The following is a 27,290-nucleotide window of genomic DNA, read 5'->3' as shown; positions in this document are numbered from 1 at the left end:
TTAAAACAATATGTAAGTTAGGTGTTTATCTTGTTAATGCTAAAAAGTTAAACAAGAAGCCTAAATTCATTTTAAAATCTATTTTTTGTTTACTAATGGTAATATTTAACTGATTTAATGATTAATTTAACAAACAAGTTATGATTATTGATTAATCACAAAAATTTTGTGAGAGGGGGGCGCATCCTGAGGGCAATCCTGCAAACTGCATCCAAATGCCAAAGGATGACGATCTTGCCGTTATAGTTGCCAGTCCATAAGTCCTGGCCGTCTAACTTGCGGACTTTGGTGGAGAAACGAGGAATACTTGGTCGCCAAGAAACCCCCCTCCCTTTCTTCCCTCGCGCTGATCGTTTCCTTCTCTCCAAGAGGGTGCATGTGAATTCCGTTCTTGGGTCTCTTCCCCCTCTTTCTAATCCCCCGATCGTAGTTGGCAATTCATTTTCTTTTCCCTCTTTTCTTTGTCACGTTCCGGCATTCCATGGAAGCTGGTGGTGGTGGCGGCGACGAGGCCGCTTCTTGTAGTACTGAAATGACGACCTCTTTGCCATCTAAGCTGAAGATTGCCGGGTTTTGGGCAGGGGCGTTGGATGTGGACTTGCAAGCTTGGACACTGTCCACTCTCAAGCAAGAGATCGCCCGGCGGTCCAATTGCCGGCCGGATACTATCAAGATGATATGTGGTGGTAAGGTTCTTACCGACGAGCAAGAAGGCAAGACGCTCGTCGAGTTGGGTATCAAGAACAACGCGAAGATATTGGTCACAAGGGTTAAACTGGAGGAAGTGAAGGCTTTCAAGGACGCGAAGTTGGCTGAGGAGGAGCGTACACGACGTCTCGCTAGGATCAGGCAGCTTTCTTCTTGTTCTTGTTATTGTTCTTTTTCTTCTTCTCCTTTATTCTGGGTGGTACTGAATTTGACGCTTCGTTAGCTCCTATGGGTAGTTCTATTTTTCTCTCGTAATTTTGCTTGTGGATATCGATACCAGAGGGTTTAGAGAGTTGACTTCTTTCTATAGACTGGTCTCCGGATCATCGAGGTTGATTCATATGTCGAGAAGTATTTGCTGACGACGGATTCGTTTCGTTCCTATGAGCATTCGTTGTACGAGAAGTGTGTCCAAGGTGACAATAGTGGTGTGACTTCTGAGTGGACAGAGCTAGTTGATCCTACCATGCAACCGATTTTTATGTTGTCCTCCTTCATAACTTATTCTCGCAAAAATTAATCCAATGCAAGAAAACCTTACAGTCAACATTTGTGCAAGGACAAAGTCACATAGAATTGGAGTATGTTCTCCTTTCCGTGGAGATTAGCCGTCATTTTTAGAATTGGCGAGGTGGCAAAAAACTGAGATGAACAAAATGAGCATGGTGCTGATGAATGTGTGAAGATTCACTGCTAGTTACTCTTTACTTTACTTCGTAGGTGATTGTGTTTCTATTTGACACCTAAACTATGCATATATTTACAAAACTCGTTGTCAAATTATTTACCAATAATTAGCTATGTTGTAACTCAGTCGGTTCTTCTATCTGGTGACAAGAGTTTACCTCACTGCTCATTGAGTTTGCGTCCAAAGAAATGGTTTATTTGGCCAAATGTATGCTTGCAAAAGATGGAAAGCTGAACTAAAACTTCTGTTTCAGAGGATTCAGTACAAATATCACTGGTGATCCATTTGTGACACAATGGTGAAAGTTCTATCTAAACAGTTGTAATATATAAAGTTAAGATTCTTTTTCTGATGCATATATTGGTAGTGACAGAGAAAGGAAATAACCAAAATAGGGAGAAATATTTTTATAGAGGTTCGGTTTAAAATCCTACTTTCTGTATACTTTTGCATGCACACCCAGTGCATGTGAGGTTCCATTATATATAAAGGCTTTTAGACTCTCCCAAAAATGTATGAGGCGTTGATGCCTCAATTACATTTATTGTCATTTTGAGTTCCTTCATATTTGGGAACCTCTTCAATTCCATTTTTTGACTCTAACGTCTTCATTGCCTTTTTCATGATCATCGCTGATGCTTTTGTCTACCTCGGTGATCTTGGATTGATAGCCTTGAGCACGCAGAACCCCTAAAATCATGCTTTGGCTCATGCATTGAGCATCATGGGTCGTCATTGGCCCTGGTGGACTATAATCGAGGGATTTGGAGAAATATGGTTTGTGAGAAAAAACATGTTCTTCTCCTTGGTTTGAAGTTTATTAATTCTGAAGTATATACCATATACATAGGTTGCACTAATGGATCTTGACACATTCTCCTGCCTTATCTCAAAAAACACTGGAATAACCTCTATCCACCTTTTTAAAGTCATTGAATAAGGGCAAAATGACAATCATTTTCTTCTCATTTCGATATCATTAAGGATATCGTAAATGAATAAACATATTTATTACACCCGCCTCCTAATTATCTTGCTTTCCTTCTAGCCATTCCTTCTGGTTAAATAAGTCTTGTTGGTCTAGTTCTATGAGGTACCATACAGTGAAAACTGACTTCTTGTAATGGCAGTCCCAAAATCAAGGAGCTACAGTCAATAAGGAGGTGTGTAATTCTGTTATAGTGCTATATGGATTCAACAGTTTCTACATATATACAAGCATAGGATATTCAAGCGACTTCGCCTATGTCAAGATATGATCTCTGAAGCTTGAAGTTCAGGACATAGTGGGACCTCAACGTGCACATGTGGTGTGTGTACATCACAGAATATCTAAGTCATCAATGCCATGCAATTGCAGAGAGAGAGAGAGTACAGTTAATGCCTGGACTGTTAAAAAGTTCCAATCTGTATACTTGCAATCCATTGACATTCTTTTGTTTGACTTTTCCAACTCTTATTCTCAGTTACTTCTTTCTCTTTGAAGGGTGATGAAATGTTTGAGACCTGAATTGTCGTAAGCAGAAGGTGGACACAAGTTATTGGTAACCCTAAAAAGACTAACTGGGACTAATTGGCACAATTCAGTCCAAGTAGATTACCTATAAATAAATAAATATGTATATTTGTATGGAAGTAAATACAGAAACACCTACATCTATATAAAGAATCACTACATAGATTTACAAGTCAAGTATTAGTTGGCTGAGCAATGACTAAGATGGTTAATTGACTAGTGTGATCAACTAGTTGCTGGTTTGAGGGGCAGGTCAGTCAATGACCGACTTAACCTACTAGTTAGACTAGTCATGATCTTGACAACTAAGTTTGACAGCAATTTCCATTTTCACTCTGCTCTTTAACATCAACACCCCACTTTTGTTTGTCCACCAAATTCCAATTCTTTACTCTCCTTTTATTTATGCATTTAGTTAGATTAGCTCATAACTGTTCGGTCTTTCTTTGCCTTCATTTCCAATATATTGCAAATACAAAATATTTGTGCTCCCTTACATGCAAGAAGAGTTTGCTGGCAACACCCATAAAGGCTCCTTATCTTATTCTTCATCTAGAAGAGTTGTGTGTAGAGTTAGTTTAGGAAGTTTCTTTCTTCCTCCTATAGGTGCACAGTAATCAATTTCTAGCATTTCTGACCAAGTTGTTGAAACTTTCCTTTTTCTTCAGTCTCCCCTGCTACTATGCATTCACTAAGAGATAACCTCATAGCTGCCTAGCTTATTGCAAGTTTTTGCCATGATATTGCTGTAGTCGTTCTTTTCTTTTTTTTTTTGTTCTATTTTGTTCATAAATTAGTATTATCTGGATGATGATCTAATTGTAGTATTTATGGATTCATTCTTAGATTTGAGAATAGAGTATAATTGGTCATGGTAATTGTGGCTTCTCATTGGGGTGTTCTTTGTTTGGGCTGATTTGCTATCATATACTTTGTCTACATTATCTATTTTGTCAAATTATATCTCACAAACAATATCTCTTTGTTGTTGCCTTTTGTATCTCTGCCTCATACTGGTTATGATTTTCTGAGTAGGAGGACAAAGTTGTGTTTGTTCATCTAACCAATGAACTGATCAAGCAAAAATTGTTAGTGATCAGTTCTTTTTCTTGTTTATGTAATTTTTTATAATGATTTTCTCAGTAGTAGTTGAATTGTTGTTATATAATTAAATTTCAGAACTCTCCCTTCCCCTCTGTCAGATAACACAGCCTAAGATTTGCAACAGAAATCCATATTTGGATGTTTTCAGTGATACCTGATGCTGTAGTCTATTTATGTTATAAACTCGTAGGATTTTCTCTGCTGTTGTTGTCTGGAATGTTATCTTGCAGTTATTTTGCTTTTTAACACCAAGAGGTTAGCAGGGAAGCTGCCTCCTCATTGGCTGAGAAGCACATGAATGCATCCTTAGCTGAGGAGGACTTTGCTTTTGAGGTTGAAAGTCTGAGCGGTCAGAGAGTGGATATGGGCACTGATTCTGATCGGAGGTATAAATACTTTTCTATGTTGAGGACTTTGGTTATAGTTGTTGTTATTGTAACTTAAGAGTTTATACCAATTAATGAACAGGGCCATCATGATGGGTTTGATGCTTCACAGCAATGGAAAGAATTTGATAAAGCAAGCTAAATATAAGGAAGCTCTTGATGTACTTGCAATAGGAGAGGCAAGCTTTCTTTCTCCAAAACCAAATGAATGCATCAATACTGGTTCACTGCAGAATAACAGTTACCGTAAAATATATTGACACTAAATTCCATCTTCATTAATATTGTGTGCTTCACAGGAGGCTTTTTCTGTTTGTGATCCTAAAATTGTTGAGGTGAGCTCCTCGCCATATTTTCTGATTGTCAATCTTACCCCTCTTTGCTTTCCTAACTTGGTGGTCCGTGCTTGTTCATCTTCAGATGATGGATAATGTGTCAATACTTCAAATAGACATAGTGTGGTGTTATTTTATGCTTCGGGACATCTCATGTCTCTCAGTGGCGGGGGTTCGACTGGACAAAGCCAGGAAGTCAATTGATCGCTCTTATGCCAAGAATACTGACCATTCTAATCTTCCCCTTGAAGATCAACATCTACAACGCATCACGTGTGTTTCTCTCCATTCAAAAATATACTCATTATTTGCAGTTACTTTGGTTAAATTGAACATGTGTGCATGTGTGTGTGTGTGTAACAACCACTCATACAAATGCACCAATAGAAATTTTAAATGACTTTTACTTCATTGTTAAGTTCAAGATGGGTGATTCCCTTTGTGTGATTTGTCATTGGCATTTTATTTACCTGCAAATGACTGTTTCCTTTATCGTTAAAACTGGAATTCATCTCTAAAGAAATGATTCTTTGAAACATGTGAACAGATATTTGAAATTAGAGCTCTTGGAAGGTGTCGTTGCTTATCATTGTGGCCGTTTTGAAGAATCTCGTAAAGCTTTGGCCTCAGCCCAGGCAAAATATCTACAGGTGTGCTTCACTCTGGTATCTTGTTGTTGGCCTTTGATGCTTATTTGAAAATATATGTTCAACCTAATTTAGAACTGCACGATGTCTGTGAATTGTGAAGTACCTTCTACCAAGAGTGGAGGTTTTCAGATATATAAGCTCTCTTTTGGATACGATGGCTTAGTGTGTTGTTTAGAGACCGTAGTGACAAGCATAACATGTTCGTGTAAGTAGAAATTTTAGAAAGTAATATTACCTTTCAAGGAAATAATGTAACTGCTGTTATGCATCTAGAAATTACCAAACAATGTGCTTCAATCTGTGATCATTAGATTTTCTGAATAATGCACCCTCTCAACTGTACTGCAACCCTAAAATTATCTTTGATGGAGCTTGCCCCTTTATTCATGAAAGTTATTTTTGCTTATGGTCGGAAAATTGAATTTTTGATTTTCTATTGTTGAGTATGCACATTTTTGTGGAGTTGATCTGGTGGAATTATGCTGCATTCCCGTTTCACAGATATGTTGTCTTTACTCTTTAGTTTTTTTTCTCCAGTTGTATTTTCTTATGTGTAGCATGTTGTCAGTTTCAAGTGTCTGATGAGGGATTAACAAAACTCATGAACCTGGGCTACAAAGGGCGAGCAGCCAAAAGAGCTTTAATAATCTGTAGCCAAGATATTGAAAGTGCAGCCAACTTTTTAATAGAAGAAAGGACAAAGAAAGCCCGTAGAATGGAAGCAGATAGGCAGCGGGGTCAAGAAACAAGGCAATGCTTGCACTCGCTTGTCCTTTTCTCTCTTTTCTTTCTCCCTTGTCTGCATGGTTCTAATGTCATCACTTTTCCAGGGAGCAGAAAAGCTATGGGTTGACTCCCAATGGGAAACTAGTCAATATGGAGTGTTTGGCTGTCCTCACCTCTCTTGGGTAAGCAGCTTGTTGAATTTGCTGCTTTAACACGGCAATGTGTTTTTTCATTCACCAAAATGACAAAAAAGGAACAGGTTGGCATCCGAACACCATTTTGATAATGCACATGTTCTCTATGAATAGAAATTGAAACATTCTGGAGTTAGAACGGTAGAACCATCTTTTGGTGATGATAAACCTTCTTTGAATGTAAATCCAAACTGAGTTCACTAGCACTTTTTTTTTTTGGGAACTAACTAGAGAAACCACAGGGTGCAGCTGGGCAGTGGGGATCGATCTTGGCTTTGTTGAGCTCAAGAACCTTAAGATGATTCCCACTGGCCAGGTGCGCTTGATCTGTCGGGGACTAACTTGGACTATTTCTCATAGATCAGTTTCGGGCAAAACTTTTCTATGGTTCCTTTGGCTCCAAAGGATCAGTTAAGTTTCTAAAGAAGTGACTTTTGCTTTGGCATAAAGAACTATCAAACTTCGTCTTTCTAAAGTCTAGATGGTCTTCAGATGTGTTTTCCATCATAAGGGTACTTTTTCTTATTCAAGACGATTCAGTTTCTACCATAACCTTGTTTTTCTACTATCTCACCGGAGTTGTAGTGCAGATGCCAAATTTTGATGATCTCATCTATTTGGTTTGAGACAAGCTTGTGTCATTAATAGAAAAGGGAAATAGGTTAGACTAAAAAAAGTGCAAACCAGCTCCTTTTCTCTCCTGAATACTTCGCGGATGTGGATTGCGGACGACCAAACTAAAATGAAGTGAGTGCTTTTAAAAATTCCACATGCGGCCCAATCTTTTCACCTTGGTACTAAAAGGGGTGTCCTCAGATTTGGGATTTTCTTTATGTTGTCACTGGCTGCTGACAACTTTCAAGGAGAAAACTCGTGTTTAAATCTGGCAGCTTAAATTTGAACTTCCCTTATGGTAACTGGAGTTTGGAACGTGTTTTATTAATGTAATAAATGGCATTTTGTTGTTTTTTCAGTGACCTTTTGACCTAGCTTTAAGTATGAACTATCAAGACAATAGTGGATTCTTTTTTGGCGGATGTCAGGGAACAAGTGGCGTGTGTCGAGAAAATCAGAAACGTGAGGCCCATTCTAGGAATTAGGGGAAGAGTGGTGGGCTCCTAAACTCAAGAAAAATTTTACGAGAGTACACTGTAATTATTCTTGATCTCAAAGTTGCATCTACTAAATCAAGGCGAGACGTGGTATGAGTAATAGGCCAAGGAAACATTCAACTAATAAATGTGGTTCCCAATCGATAACTGATAGCTGTCAAAACCTGATTTTCAGTACCGCTTGATCCATTATCATATCATTTTCATTCATTCAATTTGAATTCTCTCTCTATCTCTCTCACACGCAGCTTCTAGCTAAGCACATTATACAATTGTAGAGTCAGCAGTGTCACAAAGTCTTCCATCTTATACGTGGTGTCTTCCTCTAACCTAAATACAAGCGCAGACGTGGATTGGCAGCATTCATCTTTTTTACCATGCCCACTTTTTGTTATTTATGGAAATGCATGTTAACAAAAAGATGCCAATTAATCACTTGGTGGTAACAGGATAGAGAAAAGAATTGCAGCTGAAGCACTTAGGAGGACTGAGAACGACGTTCAGCGGGCTTTAGATGACGTTACGAATCCTGATATACATTGCGATATCCAGGTGAGGCTTTTGCTTGCCTAGAATAGTTGTGCTGGGGAAAGGAGCTCGAGGCTGAGACAAACGCATCTGTTTGTTGCTCAATTGCAGCTCTCTATTGTGACAAGGGACAGGACGGTAGAAGAACTTGTTTCAATGGGCTTCCGAAGATCACAAGGTGCGTAATGGTGAACACACGCACAAACATCTTCGACGGTCCGTGGTTTTTTCATTCGCGTAAGAACGTGAGAGAGCCTACGTGTTTCTGTTGCAGTTGTTGCAGCCTTGAATCAAACTGGCTCGAAGGATGACGCATTGGCTATCCTCATCAATGAGAGAAGCGACGATCCCCAAACTCCTACAACTGCAAGAGCTGGTGCTAGCTCTTCAAGGAGAAGTGAGAGCGACACACCTTCTGCTGATGGACAGACACAGGACATGGTTGCAGATGCGGAGGTGGAAAATGAGATTACGCTAGGGGTCAGTGCAGATCCATTGTCTGAACTTGATGTTGAAGTCATACAAGAAGGAGAAGCCATAAGCGAGTACATGGCACTGCTTGATTCGATTGAACGAGATGGCAGCTCTTGCAAAAAAGCTTGAAACTAAAACTTGGAAGGGTACTTTTGAATTACACATCATAACTGTCAAGTTTCAGAGTGTACAGGAATCTCTGTAGCCAAGGCAAGCAATGCATCCATTGTACCGTTCTCAGCATGTTCGACTGTGTCTCGGTCGTCTTGGGGCATTTCATTACAGTTGATAGTGTGCCATACTGATCTCTCTTGCTGAAACATCCTGCAAAAGTACAGCAATATATGGCCAAAATGTTAAAGACGAAATAAGTTCAATTCTGCTTTGCCGACGTGCTCATTTCGGTAAATACTCTTTAAGCAGCATCCACATGATGCAATTAGTTCAGACAAACGAACAATGAGAGATATGAATTGTTCTTTAAAGCAAACGAACAATGAGAGATAGCAACGCAATTAGAGTTGTTTGAACTTTGAACGATAGATTTGGCGGAGATGTGGTAGGAAACATGTGATTTGCTGAATCTGCTATTCCCCATTTGAACACCAGAAGAGATTTAAGCAGGAACAGAATATTATTTCAACAACCTTGAAACTTGTAAACAAGGTGGCGAACCACGCTACACACCCACGACGAAGAATGGAAATGTATCAGTGTGGAGGGAGGGCTTACGGATGTTTGCAAAGCAATGGGACTTGAACAGTCACGGCATACTTGCAAGTTGAAGTTTCTTTAATTGAACTGATCATTACTTCGGGTGACTCCGAGCACACAAATCGTACCTGTAGACGGAGCAGATGTAAGGAAGAAGGCAAGTAACGGCCATATCAAGCAAGCTGTCCATAAGAGAGTCTCTGATCGTTTTACCTCTGTCTCTCGAGGCTGATTAGTGAGATCGCATTCTGTTCCATTCGTGTATACATGAGCGTGATACCTAGGAAGAGGACAACAGACATAATTTTCTTTATGGAACCACGGAAAAAGTCCAACTCCTCCTTCATTTATGTAACTATTTTTGAAGATTATGCACATTCATGCGCAATGAGCATTCGTTATACCTGTGAGCAGCATCTTTTGAACGAGGATCTTTTAAGATGGATGCATCTGAGTTGTTTCTGTTGAAAGCAGCAGTTGCCTCTTCATTGTACTTGCCCAAGACAAATTCTTGCACAACCTGAAACACATGTTCAAATCATCGGCCACAACCCTGGGACTTGCAAACCAGCATCCACACTAGAATAATTCTCCAACAACAAATTTTCTTTCACCTTATTTTTGTTTTTTTGGGGAGCGGGGCTGGGGTGGGGACTGTGGGGGTTTGTGGGTTTGTGTGGGAGGAGGAAGGGGGTGAGAGGGAGAGAGAGAGAGAGAGAGAGTATTAACCTTCCTCGATCAACCAAAATAAATTCATGTGAAGTATGTATTTCAGATACCATCCCACACAAAAGACATTGACCAAGGTTAAAGATTTGCAGCAACTAGTATAACTAAATTCACAAGCTTATTATTGGAAGAAAGGAACCGCAACATGATTGTGAAGAAAATAAATTCAGTGGAAAACAAAGAACCCTTCAAAATTAGCAGTATAACGGCAGTGGACAACATCATCAGCTAATAGGCATGTAGTAAGTAGCCTACCAGCTCATGTAGAGAATAAACAGCTAAATGATAGCACATCAGAACTTGACAAAAGGTAGTCAAGGATACCAAGGCACCGGAAAAGGCAACCAAGCAACAAAATGGTGCTGATGCCATATTAACAAAGAGATTCTCAAATTCACTCTCATCTTATGCCTCTCTAATGTACCATTCAGCTACACAAGGACACCATGTGTTGTTTGATTCCTGATGTCCAACTCTGATATAAGTGAGGTTTTTTCAAAAGGTTAAAATCATCAACATAAACACCGAGGTTCTTACAGCAAGGTTTCTCTTGAATATAAATCAAAAAGTTCATTTTCTCGCGAAAAGCTCAGAAATTTACAAAAACAAATAACTAATAGAAAAGTTTATGAAGTTATGAGTTTTCTGCTAATTTTCTTAAAAAACGTTGAAAAGCATTCAAAATAATTACTAAAATTTTAAAAGAAACAAAAAAATTTAAATATATTTACAATAGAGTAATATTTGAAAATGTAACAGAAACTTTTTTTTTTTCTGTATAACTTGTTTCTAGTGATAATATCACAATATTTTGGAAATATCAGTGATGTTTATGCCAATAACTGAAACACAAACGGCCTTTTATCTCACTGAAACCACATATCTGACTATATATGGACATGCAAAAGAACTGAAACCAAAAAGGATATGATCTTACGAGATCCATTATTCACGAAAAAACACAATATAAAACCAATGATAAAAAACTACTCTTGATCCAACATCTAAGAAAATTGGATCTCCAAAGAACCATATCCTCAATTAACCGAAGAATAATGCGCTGAATAAAGAAAAACAGCAAAAAGGTTTGAAGCGATAAACTTTTGATAGCATCACGGGCAGGTATAAACTGATTAAGAAGCTAATGAACAAATAGGAAACCTAAAGTTTCATATCTATAGGCTATGAAATAAGAACAAAAAGTTCCTCAAAACAAACCTCCAGGCTACAAAAGTGTAGCAGAAAATGGAGTTCCAGCATCAGATTCTAATGTAAAATCGCTTCTAAAGGGATACCTATATTTCATCTTCAACATGTATTATTTAGAAAAAATTGTGCAGAAAACTTCCAGTGATGCATCACAGGAACAGATCAATACATGCAGGAAAAAGAAAAAGTTCTGGTCCAACACAACATCCATAGCTTCAAAGTAAGCTACACAACAAAGCAAACCACATCCGATTGCCTATGGGAAGAATTAACAACACACCTTCCTCTCCTCTGTATGAATTTGTCTCAAGCTCTGGTGGTAGCATAGTTCGTACGACCACCAACCTTCTTGCTGCAAACATCATGTTAAAACAGCATGCACATAAAAAAAACAAATGATAAAGACTCTGAATTGCATTCTTACTCTAAGTAAGCACTGATCTTTGAGTTTATCAAGTATTTCGTCTGGTGTCTTTAACTTGAGACGTCTGTCAGCTTCCATAATCATGGTGCTGCTATTTTGCTGAGAAACAGAATGTACATCTTTCTTCTCCTCAACTTTGGGCAAGAAACAATTATACTTTGTCCCATTCTGATATGACATTACCATGGATTCCTGGTTTTCATCCTGGAAACAATTTCTTTAAAAATAAAACATGAAAATTTCCATACTGTCTAATCATCTTACAGCAAAAGAGCCTAAATTTTTCAAAGCAAACCGTGAAACAAGTGAAAAAATAATCACTTGTCGACTCCTGTCATGGACAGAAAATGGGGTACGTATCATCTATTGTCCTAATTATAAAATGGAGTATGGAGAATATTAACTTTAGAGAAACTTAACTTACCGGCTGGAAAGGAAACTCCAAAGAATGAAATGCAATCTTGAATTTCGGTTCATGAGAACTGCGCCCAAATGTATCTCCAGCTGTTCAAAAGATGACTAGCTTTAAAATCATGAGAACGTGATTAACCTTGCAAATTAGCGTCCTACAAGCCGAACACATTGTGCACTTACGGTCTCGCTTTGGCAAAATCCTATCAACAGTAACTTCTCAACAGCAGTGCCATGTTTGTGAAGGAAAAAGGACAAGCCCACTAGGATCCTACAGTTAACAGACAGCGACGACTTAGCTATTTATTCTCCACTCTTTACTCGAATGCTCGATTATCAACGTATGGTGTAAGCAACTACAGGACCTTGCACATTTAGTTGCTTAAATTTGACTGCATTAGTCGGAATTTTGCGAAAATCAAAGACGAGATCAATCCAAAGAACTTTCTTATGGTACATCCTATGCATAGCCAACGTACCTTTGATTATTCTACTCGAGCAAAGTGACATGAGAACCAATAATAGGAAAAGATAGTTCGACACGCTTGTGATAAAAATGGTAATGAGATTATTGGAGAGGAAAAGGGAAGGGAAGAGAAGGGAGTAGAACTGTAGAAAAAGCAAGGAACTCTTCTCTAAATGTCACTGGCAGCGGGTTGTTCGCCGTTTCTTAAGGGCACTACTGGAATTCAAGTGAACCAGATGCAATTTCACGGCCACGGGCTAAAACCCAAGTCACTCTTGTCACAAGAACGAATATTCGTTTTGATTTCAGGAGCTCCGCGTTCTCATCGATAAGAAAATGGTGCCTACTGAACTTGCGGTTAATTCGGATAACTGAGCTGGATTTCGATAGACGTTGGGGCTTCGTTCCTCCAACAACATCTCAATGAAATAAGGTTGTGATCAAATAAGAATCACGCCTCCATTCATATCAACAATTGGTCAATGAAACTGAGTAAAAAGAAAACAAATCTGTCCAAATGAACTTGGTCAAATACCAAATTCACTCCAGAGGCAGACAGAGACACTACTTCCCAAGCGACAAACCACAAAAGATCGACGCGCGAGCGCAGTTTAGCGAAGTACCATTCTAATCGTAAACTACGAGCGTTGCATAAACTGATGTACGACGAGCGGCGAATAACGGCTTGATCTGTACCTGTATGGGCGGCTAAAATCCGGTCAGCCGCCACGAGATGGAAGATCCTGAGCGACGGGGGAAGAAGGACGAGAAGCAAAAGAACGGGAGACAAGAGCAGCCCGCCCTTCATTCTGCTCATGTCAGGAAAGCCTCGGTTGATAGATCGCTTGCTTCTTCTTCTTCTCTCTTGTTCCTCCAGAAAGCCGTTCACCGGTTGTTGTCGGGCCGTGTGGGGTTTGGCGACGCCCCTTGGTTGCATCCCGGGACCTTCGTTAACCTTCATGGTCACGACCAATACCGGTTTATGAAATATATCGGTTTTCTATCCGATTCGGTCCATCCCCGACCACATCCATCCGGGCATATTGGTCTGTACCGGCTTATCTCTGGTATTATTATTTTTAAATAATTTAAATATATAAAAAATCATCATTTTTTAAGCTTGTGCCGAGCGGTACTTTATCAGCAAAGAGCCGATCCGTCATATGGGACAGTCCTCAATTTTTTGTCCAAATAAAAACCCAACATCCCAAGATTTTTGAAAAATCAAACTCTACTTTAAAGGTTTAGTTTCATGTTTAAAATTGTAAAGAATTTTAAAAGAACTCTAAAATAAGTTGTTTAGTGATTGATTGTCATGAATTTCAGTTTTTTTTTTTATCAAAAACTATTAGAAAACGGATTGGGATAGTTCAGGCTAAAAATTCAAGCCCAATGAAGAAGTGGGTTGAGTAGTTAGTAAAGTTATATCACCTCCTTTTTGTAGAACAACGGTAGTTATTAGAGCTTTTTGTTTGAAGTATATAGATCAAAAGAGTGGAGATTGAGTTGTAAATATAAAAATCAAGTTATTTTTTTAGCATTCATAATACTCCTTAAAAATGAAAAGATTCCATTCAAAGAAACTCATTTGTTTCTTCTTTTTTTTTCTTTATGGGCGGGTTTGATAGCTGTGGATTTCAGATCCAACTTCAGCTCTACCTGGGAATCCACGGCTTTAACGATAACCGATTTTAAGATCCGTGGATTTAAGATCCACGAAAGGCCTGAAATCCAGGTCGGAGTGGGGGTGATCCGACCTCACCCGCGGAATCTCATGAACTCATCTCTGCGGGAGCCTCATGGCGGGAAGAGCACACCATAACCTCCACCCACTTCCCGCTGCCGTCTGTTCTCTCTCTCTCTCTCTCTCTCTCTCTCTCTCTTCTGTGATCTTGCGGGGACGGAAAAACAAAAAGAACAAACTCTCGGCAATGGCCAAGGGTTTCAAAATTTTCAAAACTGTTGCCGAGGGTTTCAGAATCAAAACCTTGTCGAGGGTTTTCGAAACGAAATCCTTGGACGGTAACCCTCGTCCACTGCCGAGGGTTTCTTTTCAAAACCGAAACCCTCGGCAATGTTCGAGGGTTTCAGATTTTTTCCAAAACCGAAACCCTCGGCAATGTTCGAGGGTTTCAAATTTTTTCCAAAACCTTTCGAAACCCTACCGAAGGTTTCCTTTCCGAAATGAAACCCTTGGTTGCAAACCCTCGGCAGTGGTTTTCCGGCTCACGGAGGGAGAAAGAAGAAAGACTTGGGGGGGGGGGGAGCTCCGTCGGTCGCCCGGACGTCGGATGCCCTCGACCGCCGCTGCCCTGTCGGTCGGAGAGAGACCCGATGAAAGGAAAAATGAAAGCAAACATCATATGAAACAGGTCGGATTTTAAAAACCTCGGACCGTAGATCCAAGGATCCGAAATCAACCATCCGAGGGCATCATTTTGAACTATTGAGAAATCAATTTTTAGTTTATTGGCAAATTAATTTTCATTATTGATTTGAAATCAACGGTTTAGATGATTTCCATCAAAATCTAGTATAGGACGAGATTGTAATTGCATATTTTCCCATTTGTCTATTACTATTACTATTGGCACTAACACTTAGGCATGTGAATGCAAATGAACTGGGTATTACCCGAATATTGATTTAATCCCAAATCCGTTTTGTTGGATCTAATAAAGAAGTTTCGATTCGATTACTAGTCAGATTCTTTCACTATGCAGTTTCATAAATGAACATTGTTTTGGGTCCATTGCCCGAATGAGATAAAATAAAGAATAAACTCGACTTCATAGAAATTTCAAGGTCGGATTTGATTTCAGTTTCAAAAATAGAATTGTAGTTCGAGGTCCAATCCAAATCAGATTACTTAAAGATCCATTAAGACAAAATCCGAACCGTTTATGTTGGGGAAGAATCAGGGAGGTGGGCTCCATAAAAAAAATGTCGGCGGTCAAAATAACGTCATTGTTATAGGGAAAAATACCGCGACGTTTAGGTTTGTCCGTCCCTGCTACTCTACTCTATCGCACCTTCACTTCATGCGAAGAAACTGAAAACAATCAAATTATCGCGTAATTTAGCTTCTGTTATCTTGCGGTTTACGCAAAATATCGCCATGGCGGGTGCACCTACGTACGTGTGCCAGAGAGCAGACTCCATTATAGCGGGAGGCCGAGGCCCCTTTTTCTCCCTCGAAAGAATCTCTCGGTGTGGAGAAGAAGAGGAAGACAGGAATTAGGTTCCTGTTAATCCGATTCTCCTCCTTGTTTCGCTTTTCTTCTTTGTTGCGTACAAAGACAGGATTCGTCGAGGAAAAAGTAAACCGATCGAGATAGAAACGAACGAGGCGGAGGGAGACCCCTTCTTCCAAAGCTAGAAGAGTCTCCTCCCCCATTTATTCTCTCCCTGAAGAACTCCTCGAGTCTTTATGGCGAGAGTCAGAAGAGCGTCTCACGCGGGGTCGTGGTATACCGATAATGGTAATGTCTTTCCGTCGTGTTATTAGGTCTAGGGTTTACTCGATTTTCACATTTTGTTCCGATCGAAAGATCGTGAAAAAATAGAAAAGCTTAACTATGTAATTGTACTCACGCCGTTTCTTGCCCTAATGTTCGTTTAATGCATCACATGGATAAGTTTATGGGAGTTTAAGTACGTTTTTTGGATATTGTGGCGGCATTTTGAGCATGATCGTTGAAGCAAAACGGTTTTTTTTAACTCGTTAATGCTAGGTTATTTCATGATGCCTTTGCATATAACGAACTTCTAAAGGAATTGCTAGGTTCGTAACTCGCAAGTACACTAATGATAGCACAGTAAGCTCATAATTGTTGGTTTTTTCAGCTGCGTAGGCGCAGGATACATAGAAGTCAATTTGGTGCAATTTTATTCAGATGGACCTTTTCGTCGAAGAATATTTATCTGATAAGCATAACGTGCCATCATGACGTTCTTCCGATTCTCTCTTACCAACTGCGCCAGAAATTACTATTTGAAGATTTTATTGTGTTTGCTCTTTCATAGGCGTGCACATATGCGTGGGCGCGTGCATGTTCTGTGTAAACTTGGTCATGGATTTCAGCATATTTCGTCGCATTTCAAAACACAAATTTTTCATTTGCCACGCCCGAGTTATGTTATTGAACCATTGCACAAGCTTGTGGCTGTAAGCAATTCTTCTTCTTTTTTTTTTTTTTTTGGGCGTATGCCTGTTTCCTTTTTAAGAACCTAATACATTTTGTACTGCATTTAAGAGGGTATAGTTAGTGCGTATATAACACATACGAAGGATCGGATCATAGCCGTTAGTCACCTTGTTTGCAATCATTTAAATGGTGGGATGCTTTAGTTATCGTGTGAGAAAGTGATGCTAACCAGTAGCCTTATGGCCCTTATCTACTATTCAAATAGCAGTCTATCTGTATATGTGCTACTCTATAAACTAGACAACTTGTGAAATAGATTAAGGTCTAGCATTTATACCGACGGAGCATCTGATACTGACAGAGCGTCGAGAACCATTGTCGAGGAAGGATTTCCATCCAAATGGAATAAAGGTTTGCAAGCGGAATAAAAAGTGCACAGGGTGTTCTATGCGGTTGAGTTTTATAGTTTAAAATAGATCTTTGTTATCCGGTAGTACTTATCATAATGTGCATGGTATCAATACTTGCATCTACTTTTAGACAACCTGACTGTGATCTTTAGTAATATATTAAACTTGTGTTCCCATGTATTGTCTTCATGTTGTAAATTAGCATTCAAACTTGAGGAGGAGCTTGATGGGTGGCTGAAGGCATCTGGGGTTACGAAATCTGCTGGTGTCCGGGGTGTAATTGCACCGTAAGTTTGTATGTTTGCACTGCTCTGCAGAAATTGCATGTCAAGAGATGGTTCAACATTTGATGGGTTTACTTGTAATCTTCAACTACAGCCATGCAGGTTACTCATATTCAGGTCGTTGTGCAGCTTATGCATTTGCTAACATAGACCCAGAAAATATGTAAGTTATTTTAGTTTTCAATTAGATAGTTTATGTACAATGCAATCTTATCATGTGCAGCATATAATCTGACTACTGTTCATAAGAAGGAATCTGGTGTTTCACTGATGCAGTAAGCATAAAACTATTCATGCTATAGTTTGGCCCCTATAGGGTATTAAATATGGTTTGAAGTTGTGCCGAGTGACTTGTGTCCTGGCTTATGGTAGCTGGTAAAAGCCAGAGAGGCAAGTTCCAAGAGTCCAAGCTAGTTCTTCATCGGATGACCTAGCTGTGCATTAAGAAAGGGTATTCAGCTTGCATAGACATGATATCAAGTGAATAGATATATCTCTTTAAGTATTATTTATGATGCATACCATGTTATGAGTTAGGTAGTCAATGGGTGGAGCATGAGATTTGAATTTTCCATTTGACTATAGACTAAATCACTAGCACTTTTTTTGCCCATCATTCCATTTTTTTAAATGTCAGTCTCGTGTTTAAGGTATCATTTTAAAATTTAAGTATAGGTTCCTATCTGATTTATATTATGGGTCTCCTAGTCTTATTTTTTGGAAACATAACATATTAATGAAATAGTCATTCTTTGCTATCTTTTTTACCTAAGTATGAGGACCACTACTACACCAATCTGCTTGTCTTCAACTTTAATGGGCAGTAGGCTCAGGAGTTGAGACATTTATATTCAGCAAACTGGATCCTGGTTTTGATAAATTAGGTGACTATTTTTTCATATTATTTTTTTCCCTTTCTTACTGTCATGTTTAGTTTGCTTCCTAGATGCTACAGGAGTTGGAGGAAATTGATCACAGATACTTAAACAAGTAACTTGAGCCACCTAAAAGGAGTGGGCTTGTATTTTGCATTTTGTTTGCCTTTTCTTGATAAGTGGCTGATTCTAGACATGGATCATATGTGGCTGTTGCAAAGTGCCTTCAGGCTAACCAGTTTTTTGTAAAAATAGCATGAAATGAAACTTCTACAATATTCGTCACATTATGAAGTTCTTTATTATATCAAACCACACGGAACTGGATAAACAGATTTTTCTTTGTAAAAGGGATAAATTGATCTCCCAATTTTCTTTTCTAAGGTCTATCTTGCAGAACAGTTTATTAATATGAATTCTATGAATTTGAGGAAATGCCCAACTTTGCAGTGCTCGGGTGTTTCTGCTTGGCCCTTCACACCATTATTATACTCCAAGATGTGCTCTTACAAGAACCACAGTCTACAAGACCCCTCTTGGTGACCTGCCAATTGATCTAGAAGGTATAAATATCTTCAATGCTCTTTTTTGTATGTGGTTAGTTTGCAAACAACTACACAGTGAACTAGACAAGTTTTTCTGATTATCAAATTAGTCATAAAAGTGATTCAATGCCCCATTGTTCAAAAGGGTGGCCTTTAAGTTGACTCATTTTTGGAATATTCTTATCCTTTTAAAAAAAGAAAGGAAGCTGGCATCTTCTTTGAAGTTTGAGAAAAATGTAGGTTTCTGTGAGGGAGATTGTCCCGTCCTTTCCATGAGAATCCCTGATTAATGTCATTCTCTAGGCTGATTAAGGCAGGACACACACTCTCTCGCACACACACTCAATAATATAATGAAATTGTTAAATACCAGACCACTTGCGTAAGCGACAAAAACCAGACCCACTAAAAATAATTGATAAAGTGTTTTTTTTTTTTTGGTAATCTAACCTTATAGATATGATCTTAAGAGCGATTTGATGAGGAACATGTACTAACTTAGTTGTTCTTTTGCTTTAATAATGTTTTTAATTAATAAAAAAATGAATGGCTCTTATAGCATCAAATCGTGCTTGTAGAAAAATCAATTTTTTTACAAAAAATTACTTGAACTAAAACATGATTTATATTAAATTGGTGTTTATGAATACGATAGGACGTTTTCTGTAAAATAATTTTTAACACAAATTTAAATGGTTTGATTTTTATCTCTTATCCAAATGGTCTGATGTTTATCAATTACTCATATCTGTATGTGTGTGCTCATATATATATATATATATATATATATATTATTTATTTGTTACTTTTTGTCTAGCACACTGTACATTAATCTGTAAATTCAATGGTATACTAACTTGTCCTTCCGGTTTTGTTTTTCCATATAAACCAGTCAATGAAGAACTGAAGGCAACTGGAAAATTTGAGCTTATGGATGTTCAAGTAGATGAAGCAGAACATAGCATGGAGATGCATTTGCCTTACTTGGCCAAAGTTTTTCATGGGTGAGTTCTTATTTGTTTTGGTGTCAAGAACTTGTCCTTGCTTAGTAGAAACAGGACTCTTTATATCTTGCTTGTGCAGTTGGCCAGTGAAGATTGTACCCATTCTGGTTGGTGCACTTAATGCGGAAAATGAAGCAATGTATGGGCAGATATTGGCTAAATATGCAGATGACCCTAAGAATTTCTTTTCCGTATCATCAGACTTTTGTCACTGGGGTTCACGGTCGGTCTCTCTTAAACTTCTACTTTATTATTTATGCTTGTCCAATTTGTTTTTTTCTTTCTCATGTTAAATCTCCTACATGGTGGCATAGTTTCATTTTATTCTTAAAATTGGAAATAGGTATGCAGATATGGTCTTACTGGTCAAGTGAAAATTTTGAAGTGCCATTAATTTTCACCTATGTTGGTAAGGCCTCGCCTAGGCATGGACTAAATGTGAGTCCACACCCGTCGCCTAAGTCCACCACTTAGGCGATGGGATATGTACTGGGGCCTAAGCTGGCTTAGGCACCAACAAGCCTAGTCCATGGGAAAGTGAAAATCACCTTTCCTTTCAATTAAAGTTTCTTAATTGAGTATATAATTGTCTTGTATTTTGTTTTGTATTGATTACGTATTTTTATGTATTGTTGTGTTGATTATGTTGTTATATGTATATACTGTTAGTCAGTAGTTTCTTATATATTATTGTGATACTGATATCTCATACCTGTTATATGTATAGTATGGTTATGTTACATACTTATATCATATAGGTATATGTATTGTTAATTGATATACCTGTTATAAACTTATATGTATATAGTATATACTATTATGTAGTGTTAGTCTGTTTTGTTAACCTGCTGTTATACTTGTTACATGTGTAATTACCTGTACCTGCTATTATACCTGTTATATGCATTGTAATACAATATGTTATTCCTGTTGTATGTATTGTAATACGTGTTATACGTTAGTGTGGTTATGTATTTATATGTATTGTTACTGTTGTGTAATTACATGTATTGTTACTATTGTGTACTAAGAAAATAATAAAAAAAAAAACTTGGTCACCTTTTTTGCCTACGCTCGCCTAGGCGCTAGGCTCTGCTTGGCACCCAGGCAGCACCTAGGTGCATTGACAACATTTTCACTAATAGTTAATAATGTACTTTATGCCTAAGAACTGTCAAAAACATGAGAAGATAGTCAATGTCGTCTGGACAGCATTCTTATTAATCTGAGGTCCCAATCTGTCTCCTCATCCCATTAATAGCTTTTGAGGATGCAACTAGGGATGAAAACTAGGTAATGACTGAAATGCCTAGTCAAAGGTAGCAACTGAAGGTCCTACCCCCTTCTCTCTCTCTCCCTAGATTTTCTTTTTATTTAACCAGTGTGATTAATACAGGAATAGACAATTATGGTATCCATCCCCACTTGTCAGAATAATAAGTGAATGCTTAGTTTCTTTCATATCCATATGATTCGACACCAAGGTGTTTGGAACAAAAAATGACTCCATCTATTGTCTTCTGTGGTACTGTGAGAAGTGTTTGTTAGATAAAATCATAGAAAGCACTCTTGGTGATGTCTTCTTACTAGAGGACCCATTGAAGTATTTACCTAGCTTGATGAGTTATTTGAGATGAGCAAGAACCATGGATGAATGGTCCTTAAATTGTCAATTTAAGTTCTTTGAAGTTTGAACAAATGAGATTCTGACTTTGTTAGAATAGCTGAATGATGTTTCTGATTTGAGTATATAATTATCCAGAGACATGGTGGCGATAAAAAATAGACCTGCTAAATAACGTGTTCCTGATTACAGGGCTTTTAGTTATTGAAATTTGAAGTCAGTCTATGTGAACATGAAGGTTTAAAATTTGCATCTCATTTTGAGGGGATAATGTCTGTTACCAGCTTTGATGTAGAAAGGCTTCCTTTCCAAACATAATAATATGGATAACTACATCAGTGGAAGACATACGAGTAATTGTTATTGATGAGTAAAAAGTCCAAAGAACAAAAATTTACCTTTTGAATTGCTTGCAACAGTTGCAAGCCCAATTATGTCATTCTGCTTTACAATTCAGGGTGAATTTGTCTGCTTTAACTGAGAGACAAATTCAGCTCGTTCTGCTGTATGTAGCAGCAAAACAGTGTAATGGTTATGGTTTTAGATCCTTCTCGGAAGATTCAAGAGTTTGTTTCAAACTGGGGGTGGAAAATAGGAGAAAACAACAGGAAATAGAACTGCAGGTAACTCAAACTTTTTGGTGTACACAATTGCGAAAAATAGATGCTTCTACCTAATCATTTGAAAGTGAATCTTAGGGAACAGTTGTAGTGAAGTCATGACACATGGAAAAATTAGCAGGTCAGCATATTTCCTAATCAACTCTTAGGTTATGCCTATGAACTACCTTTTGTGCTGCTGTAATCACAAAACTGGTAGATTCCTTTCTATCTTGTCACCATGATTATTGAAATATATCCAGTAATTTTAGCAAATTTTATGCTATGGCATTGGATGTTTCCAGTTTAGTCTTTTTGCACCATTCGTCATACAGTTTAGTCTTTTTGCACCATTCGTCATAATTTTGGATACTAAATTAGCTAATGACATCAAAAACTTTGTCACTATTTATGATGTGTATGGTTTTAGTCAAATAGGTGATTTGTCCTTTTCAGGTAAATCATAATGTTACGGATGGCAATTTCATTTATGTTTTGTGTTGATTCTGAGCTTCAGATATTTTCATACTGACTCGTATAAATATGCACAACTGGAAAGTTTTTTATTTTCTCAACAAGCAAATGTTCAAATTTGGAAGAACATATGGAAAGTTTTTTGTGCCTCTATTAATGGAGCAAATTGAAATCCATCTCTTTTGCATAAAAAAGTTAGAAGTAAAATCTCTTTACTGCTATCAGTATCGACGGTGTTGTAGCACACGCTGCTTCCCCTTGTCTGGTGGCATATTAAACCATGTGAAAGTTTATGGACGCATATGGCATTTATCCACTTTCAACAGAAATTTTTTTGGTTGAGTAATTATGGGGTAGTCCTTTCGCTTATTTTTGTCTTTCCAACGCACTTGGGTTTCCTAATCACCGCTGATTGTTTCTCAGGTTTAACTATCTACACTATGATAAGAAGTATGGGGCCATATACAAATCTATTGAGGCTCTAGACAAAATGGGGATGGATATAATAGAGACTGGAGACCCTAACGTTTTCAAAGAATATTTATTGGAATTTGAAAACACAATATGTGGACGACACCCCATAAGTGTTTTTCTTCATGTAAGCCCACTAAACCAATATCATTTTGGATCCTTCACTTAAACTCTTAAACTGAGTTTCTGATGTATTCTGTTTTTGCTCAGATGTTGAAACACAGTTCGGCAAAGATGAAGATTAGTTTTGTTCGGTACGAACAATCTAGTCAATGCAGAAGCATGAGGGATAGCAGCGTAAGCTACGGTTCTGCAACAGCAAGGGCAACCGATTGAAGCTACATTTAGTTGCATGGATAGTTTATTTCTGGTGTTTATATCTGAACTTTCTACTTTGCTTCTCCTTCCTAGTTCCATATAAATGTCAAAGTATACGGTGATTATAGGTCAGTGGTAAACCACCTTGTTGTAGGTACAGCTATTACGTGTGAGTTCTAACTATACGGACATTTAAAATAATTTATTTAATATCTTAAATGCTTTGATTTGTTCAGTAGAACAAAAATGAGCTCATGTGGTTGTGAAAAACCAACTGCTCATAATTACTCCATCTCCGTTTAATGGTTCGAGCTTTTGTTTTCCTATGTTGCAATTCCGTGCTTCTAATTGATTTGGTCATGGAGGATCACTTTTGATTCGGCAGTTGATTTCATCTCTTTCTCTCTCTCTCAGCCATCTAACCACTACCACCATGTATAACAAATGAATGGTATTTATAACAAATGAATGGTTGAGAGAAAAACAAGGAAAAAAAATGTAATTTAATGTTAAAGATGTAAATGCTCATATTTTTCTTTGTTTTTCTCTTAACCATTTGTCATGTTGAATTGAATGATCATGTTTCATAGCACTGGGTGACTCTAAAAAATTATAATCACTATTCAATTTTTCTATATATATATATATGTAATTTACATTTATTCACATGCTCGCACGTGAGTATGTCTTTGCGTGCATACCATTCTTTCGGTTACCTCTCATTTTTAAGCCAAGACATGGTTTTGGTTCCAATGCTTTGGTTTTTTGGTCGTTTGTCCAATCCAAGTCTTTAAAATTTTGAATACTATATTCGTTGCTTGTATACAACGATATTAGTCTTATGTAACGGTTTTTATTACTACTAAGTTATGCTCCTCTTGAAGTATATTCACTGCCACGAGGAAAATAGTAAAACTTCAATTAATCTATGAGCACCTGAACGATCATGAACGATCAAAGGTTAAATGTGTTTTTCATGATATTGAAATGTTTTCAAACTTTAAAGTGCTATAACGATCATGAACGACCTTGGCTATCCATTTTTCCCACATTGACGGTTAATAGAAAAAAAAAATGTCCATTATTATTTAGGTTATTAAATGTTTATTTCCTTTTCCTTTTTCTATTTTTTCTCTTTCAACCGTTTATGTGTCAAACTGCATCCATACCTGTGTGCGTGACGGAGAGAAAGAGAGAGAGATAAAAGTCAACTAGATGCAAGTTAATTCAAAAATTTATTGATAAAATGACTATCAATCATCACTAAAACCACCATAATCTATGGTAGTAAAATTTTAGTCATTTGATAATTGAATTGTGATATATATATATATATATATATATATATATATATATATATATATATATATATATATATATATATATATATATATATAGAGAGAGAGAGAGAGAGAGAGAGAGAGAGAGAGAGAGTGTGTAAATGGAGTCGTGCCAAATACTTGCTGGATGCTAATGTTTAAAAAATTTTGCGCTCAAAAGATTCTAAAACATTACTAAAACTATCCTAAAGAGTTGCTACATCATAAATTGTACTTAATACCAATTTAAGAATTATTTTAAAAAGAATTAAATTTTAACGGTTGAAAAATATCAAGCTCATAGGAGCATGGGATTCTCATATATATATATATATATATACCTCTATCATAATTTTTCAAAGCAATTGTAACTTCATGCGATCCTTCCATTTTGATTTTCCTTTGATACGACAACTCTCTCTCTTTCTCGCTCTAAAGCTGTGCTGTGACGTATCGTCCAACTGAAGTGACCTCGTTCAACTTTATGAACTTAGTAGTCTTGGAGTTTGACGTTACCTAACCTGATTGTGCTGGAGAAGTTAATCTCGAGGCAATCTTGTCGGAGGTTTGCGTGTGCTCCGCTTTCAGACGGCATGGCCTTTCCCGAAGCGACGCCGATCCATCGTCACCACACAGGGGAATCCGTGCGTTCCTCGACAATATTTTCCTCCATTTCCATCGTCACCCGCCGCCCATTCATGCTCCGTTCGATCTTTATCTTCATCTTATATAAATATCGGGTTATATTTGGATTTAAAAGGCGGTTGGTGATGTTGGCAGCGAGGGGGCGGCGGAGTGCCCAAAATTTAATTCCAAAGTTGGTGGCGCCATTGGCTTGAAGAGGAATTCCATCCAAATCAATAACAGCAAACTGCACCACTACTTGTAGAAGGGTAGGTGATAAGTGATGAATATGAGTTTTTTAATCTTCAAGGGTAATTTTGTCATTTGAAAAAAATGCATGTATATCATTTTGTCCTTATATAAGTATTAATTTTGTCGACATTATCTGATATAGTTGTCAAAGCAACCTTGAATCCCGAAAATAACAAAAAAAGAGGAGTCTCTCGAAAAAGTCCGCCTAAACTTTTAACCAGGTTTTTTCATTTTGTGGGGGCACTTGTATAATTTTGATTACCCAAACACACATGATGTGTTATAGGCCCAAACACATGAAAAGAAGAATATCTTGGTACTTTGGCCAATGCAAACTTTTTAAAAAGGTTATTTTTTAAAAAAAAGTCGATTAAATCATCTTAAGGGTTTCTCCAATATAAATAAGTTTGAATCGGCCAACGTGCCAAGAAGACCAATGAAGTCCGACTGCAAATTAATCAGATTTATGGGAGGTGCCACCTGTCGGATACTAGTCATTTATTTTTTAAAAAAGTTTTATGTTTTTTAATTATTCTTTATTGTCGAAAAATGTATATAACAGTTTTTTTACTTATTCAAAACCAGTTCAGTTGAACTTTTGAATATCCTGCCCATTTCAATTCTAGTTCAAATCTTATAGCACTGGTACAAATTGACGATCGAATAGTCAAAGTTGCATTGAATTGGAGATGAGGACGAACGACGGAAAGCTGGCGCGTCATGCATGACCTTTCAATTTTTGTATTTCTTGTTTCTTCCTATGCACCTAATCAGCCTGACGTTTAAAATTGGATAAAGGATATGTTTGAGTCATATATATATATATATATATATATATATATCCAAGCACAATTATGATCGAATCAGTTGCATCTTCTTTAATGGGAAGATCTATGTTGTTTTTCTCCGATAAATGACGCGAAAATATCGGTTACTACTTTATTGGAGATTGTCAAAGCACGGAGCAATTGTCAACACTAAAAGGTTTGGTCTTTAATGACATTTTGCTTATATTTTTTGAAAATTAAATATTGATTTTGTAGACTTGACTCGCTTCACACGGGTGAAAAAGGAAGGCCGCCTTCGACCCTTTCTCGAAAAGGCCCTCCAATCATCACCGCAAGGATGTGGTAGACACATACGATCGGATGGCAATCCTGTGGACGAACATGTCATTTCACTATGTGAGTGTCGGAGGAAGTTCGATAACGAATCGGGAGTCGTTGCGGATTGCACCGGTTCGTTCAACGACCGGGTTCAGGGGCTTTTCAGTCTTTAAACAGATGGGGTCCACAGAGGAGAAGGTTGCCCCGCCCGAGGATCGTGGGTCTGGCACGCAACCTCCAGAAATTTATAGATAACGCGGAAGAAAGAGAAGGGGGCCGCCGAGGTCATTTTCGGCAAAAAAAAATCCCGCTCCCTCTTCGACCGAGACTGAACCAACCACGGGGCTTTTCGCACGCGAGTCTTTTCGGAATCTTCAAGGGGCATTACCGGCACGAGGTCCACAAACGTGGTGACGTTTCGGTAATTTCACTGATGCGCGTAATTTGACCGAAACAACCTCCTCCCTTTTCGGCACCAAAAGTTAACGACCCTTCGCTTTCCAATGCGTGACCCAAAGAAAAGACTCTACCGGGAAAGTGCCGAACCCTCCAAGGGCATGAATGTCATTTCGGATCCCCCGAAGCTTCCGACCACCAGCATCTCTACTTTATATACCTTCCCCAGCTAAAGCCTTCCCCAAGGCAAAAGTAGTGCCATTCCCGTAATTATTTGAACAGTCGAGGGCATTTTCTTAAATTCGATCACAAGGTTGCGACGCAGTCCCGTAAAAGTCCTTTCTGGAAGACCGAATTTACAGTACAGGCCATCCACTTCGTAGTTAAATGACCTTTTTGCCTTCCAAGGTCTCCCAAAAGCCCAGCAGCAATTCGACGGTTGACTCGATTCTCGAATAAAGACAGGT

General features: G+C 38.0%; 3 protein-coding genes across 3 annotated transcripts; 2 read left to right on the top strand and 1 right to left on the bottom strand.

Moving 5' to 3' along the window:
* The first annotated feature begins 250 nt into the window (after positions 1-250).
* On the top strand, positions 251-8,550 carry LOC116249937 (uncharacterized). Its single transcript, XM_031623252.2, has 11 exons — positions 251-849; positions 4,280-4,402; positions 4,485-4,581; positions 4,702-4,737; positions 4,823-5,010; positions 5,285-5,387; positions 5,956-6,137; positions 6,218-6,295; positions 7,869-7,971; positions 8,059-8,125; positions 8,222-8,550. The coding sequence occupies exons 1-11, from the start codon at positions 482-484 to the stop codon at positions 8,548-8,550; spliced, it is 1,674 nt and encodes a 557-aa protein (XP_031479112.1). The 5' UTR covers positions 251-481.
* On the bottom strand, positions 8,423-13,323 carry LOC116249938 (protein OS-9 homolog). Its single transcript, XM_031623254.2, has 8 exons — positions 13,071-13,323; positions 11,922-12,001; positions 11,498-11,701; positions 11,354-11,425; positions 9,540-9,655; positions 9,349-9,415; positions 9,154-9,263; positions 8,423-8,745 (listed from the first exon to the last, which is right to left on the bottom strand). The coding sequence occupies exons 1-8, from the start codon at positions 13,309-13,311 to the stop codon at positions 8,595-8,597; spliced, it is 1,041 nt and encodes a 346-aa protein (XP_031479114.1). The 5' UTR covers positions 13,312-13,323; the 3' UTR covers positions 8,423-8,594.
* Positions 13,324-15,530: 2,207 nt separating this feature from the next.
* On the top strand, positions 15,531-23,345 carry LOC116251430 (uncharacterized). The gene is made up of 8 exons (XM_031625705.2): positions 15,531-15,856; positions 17,135-17,219; positions 17,311-17,379; positions 18,542-18,654; positions 19,529-19,640; positions 19,720-19,863; positions 22,761-22,935; positions 23,019-23,345. Exons 1-8 carry the CDS (start codon positions 15,805-15,807, stop codon positions 23,142-23,144), a joined length of 876 nt encoding a protein of 291 aa, XP_031481565.1. The 5' UTR covers positions 15,531-15,804; the 3' UTR covers positions 23,145-23,345.
* Positions 23,346-27,290: the final 3,945 nt, after the last annotated feature.

The sequence above is a fragment of the Nymphaea colorata genome, chromosome 3, assembly GCF_008831285.2.
Source record: "Nymphaea colorata isolate Beijing-Zhang1983 chromosome 3, ASM883128v2, whole genome shotgun sequence".
Lineage (NCBI taxonomy): Eukaryota > Viridiplantae > Streptophyta > Magnoliopsida > Nymphaeales > Nymphaeaceae > Nymphaea > Nymphaea colorata.
The sequence above is the reverse complement of the archived record's forward strand: the minus strand, read 5'-3'. Positions and strand labels throughout refer to the sequence as shown.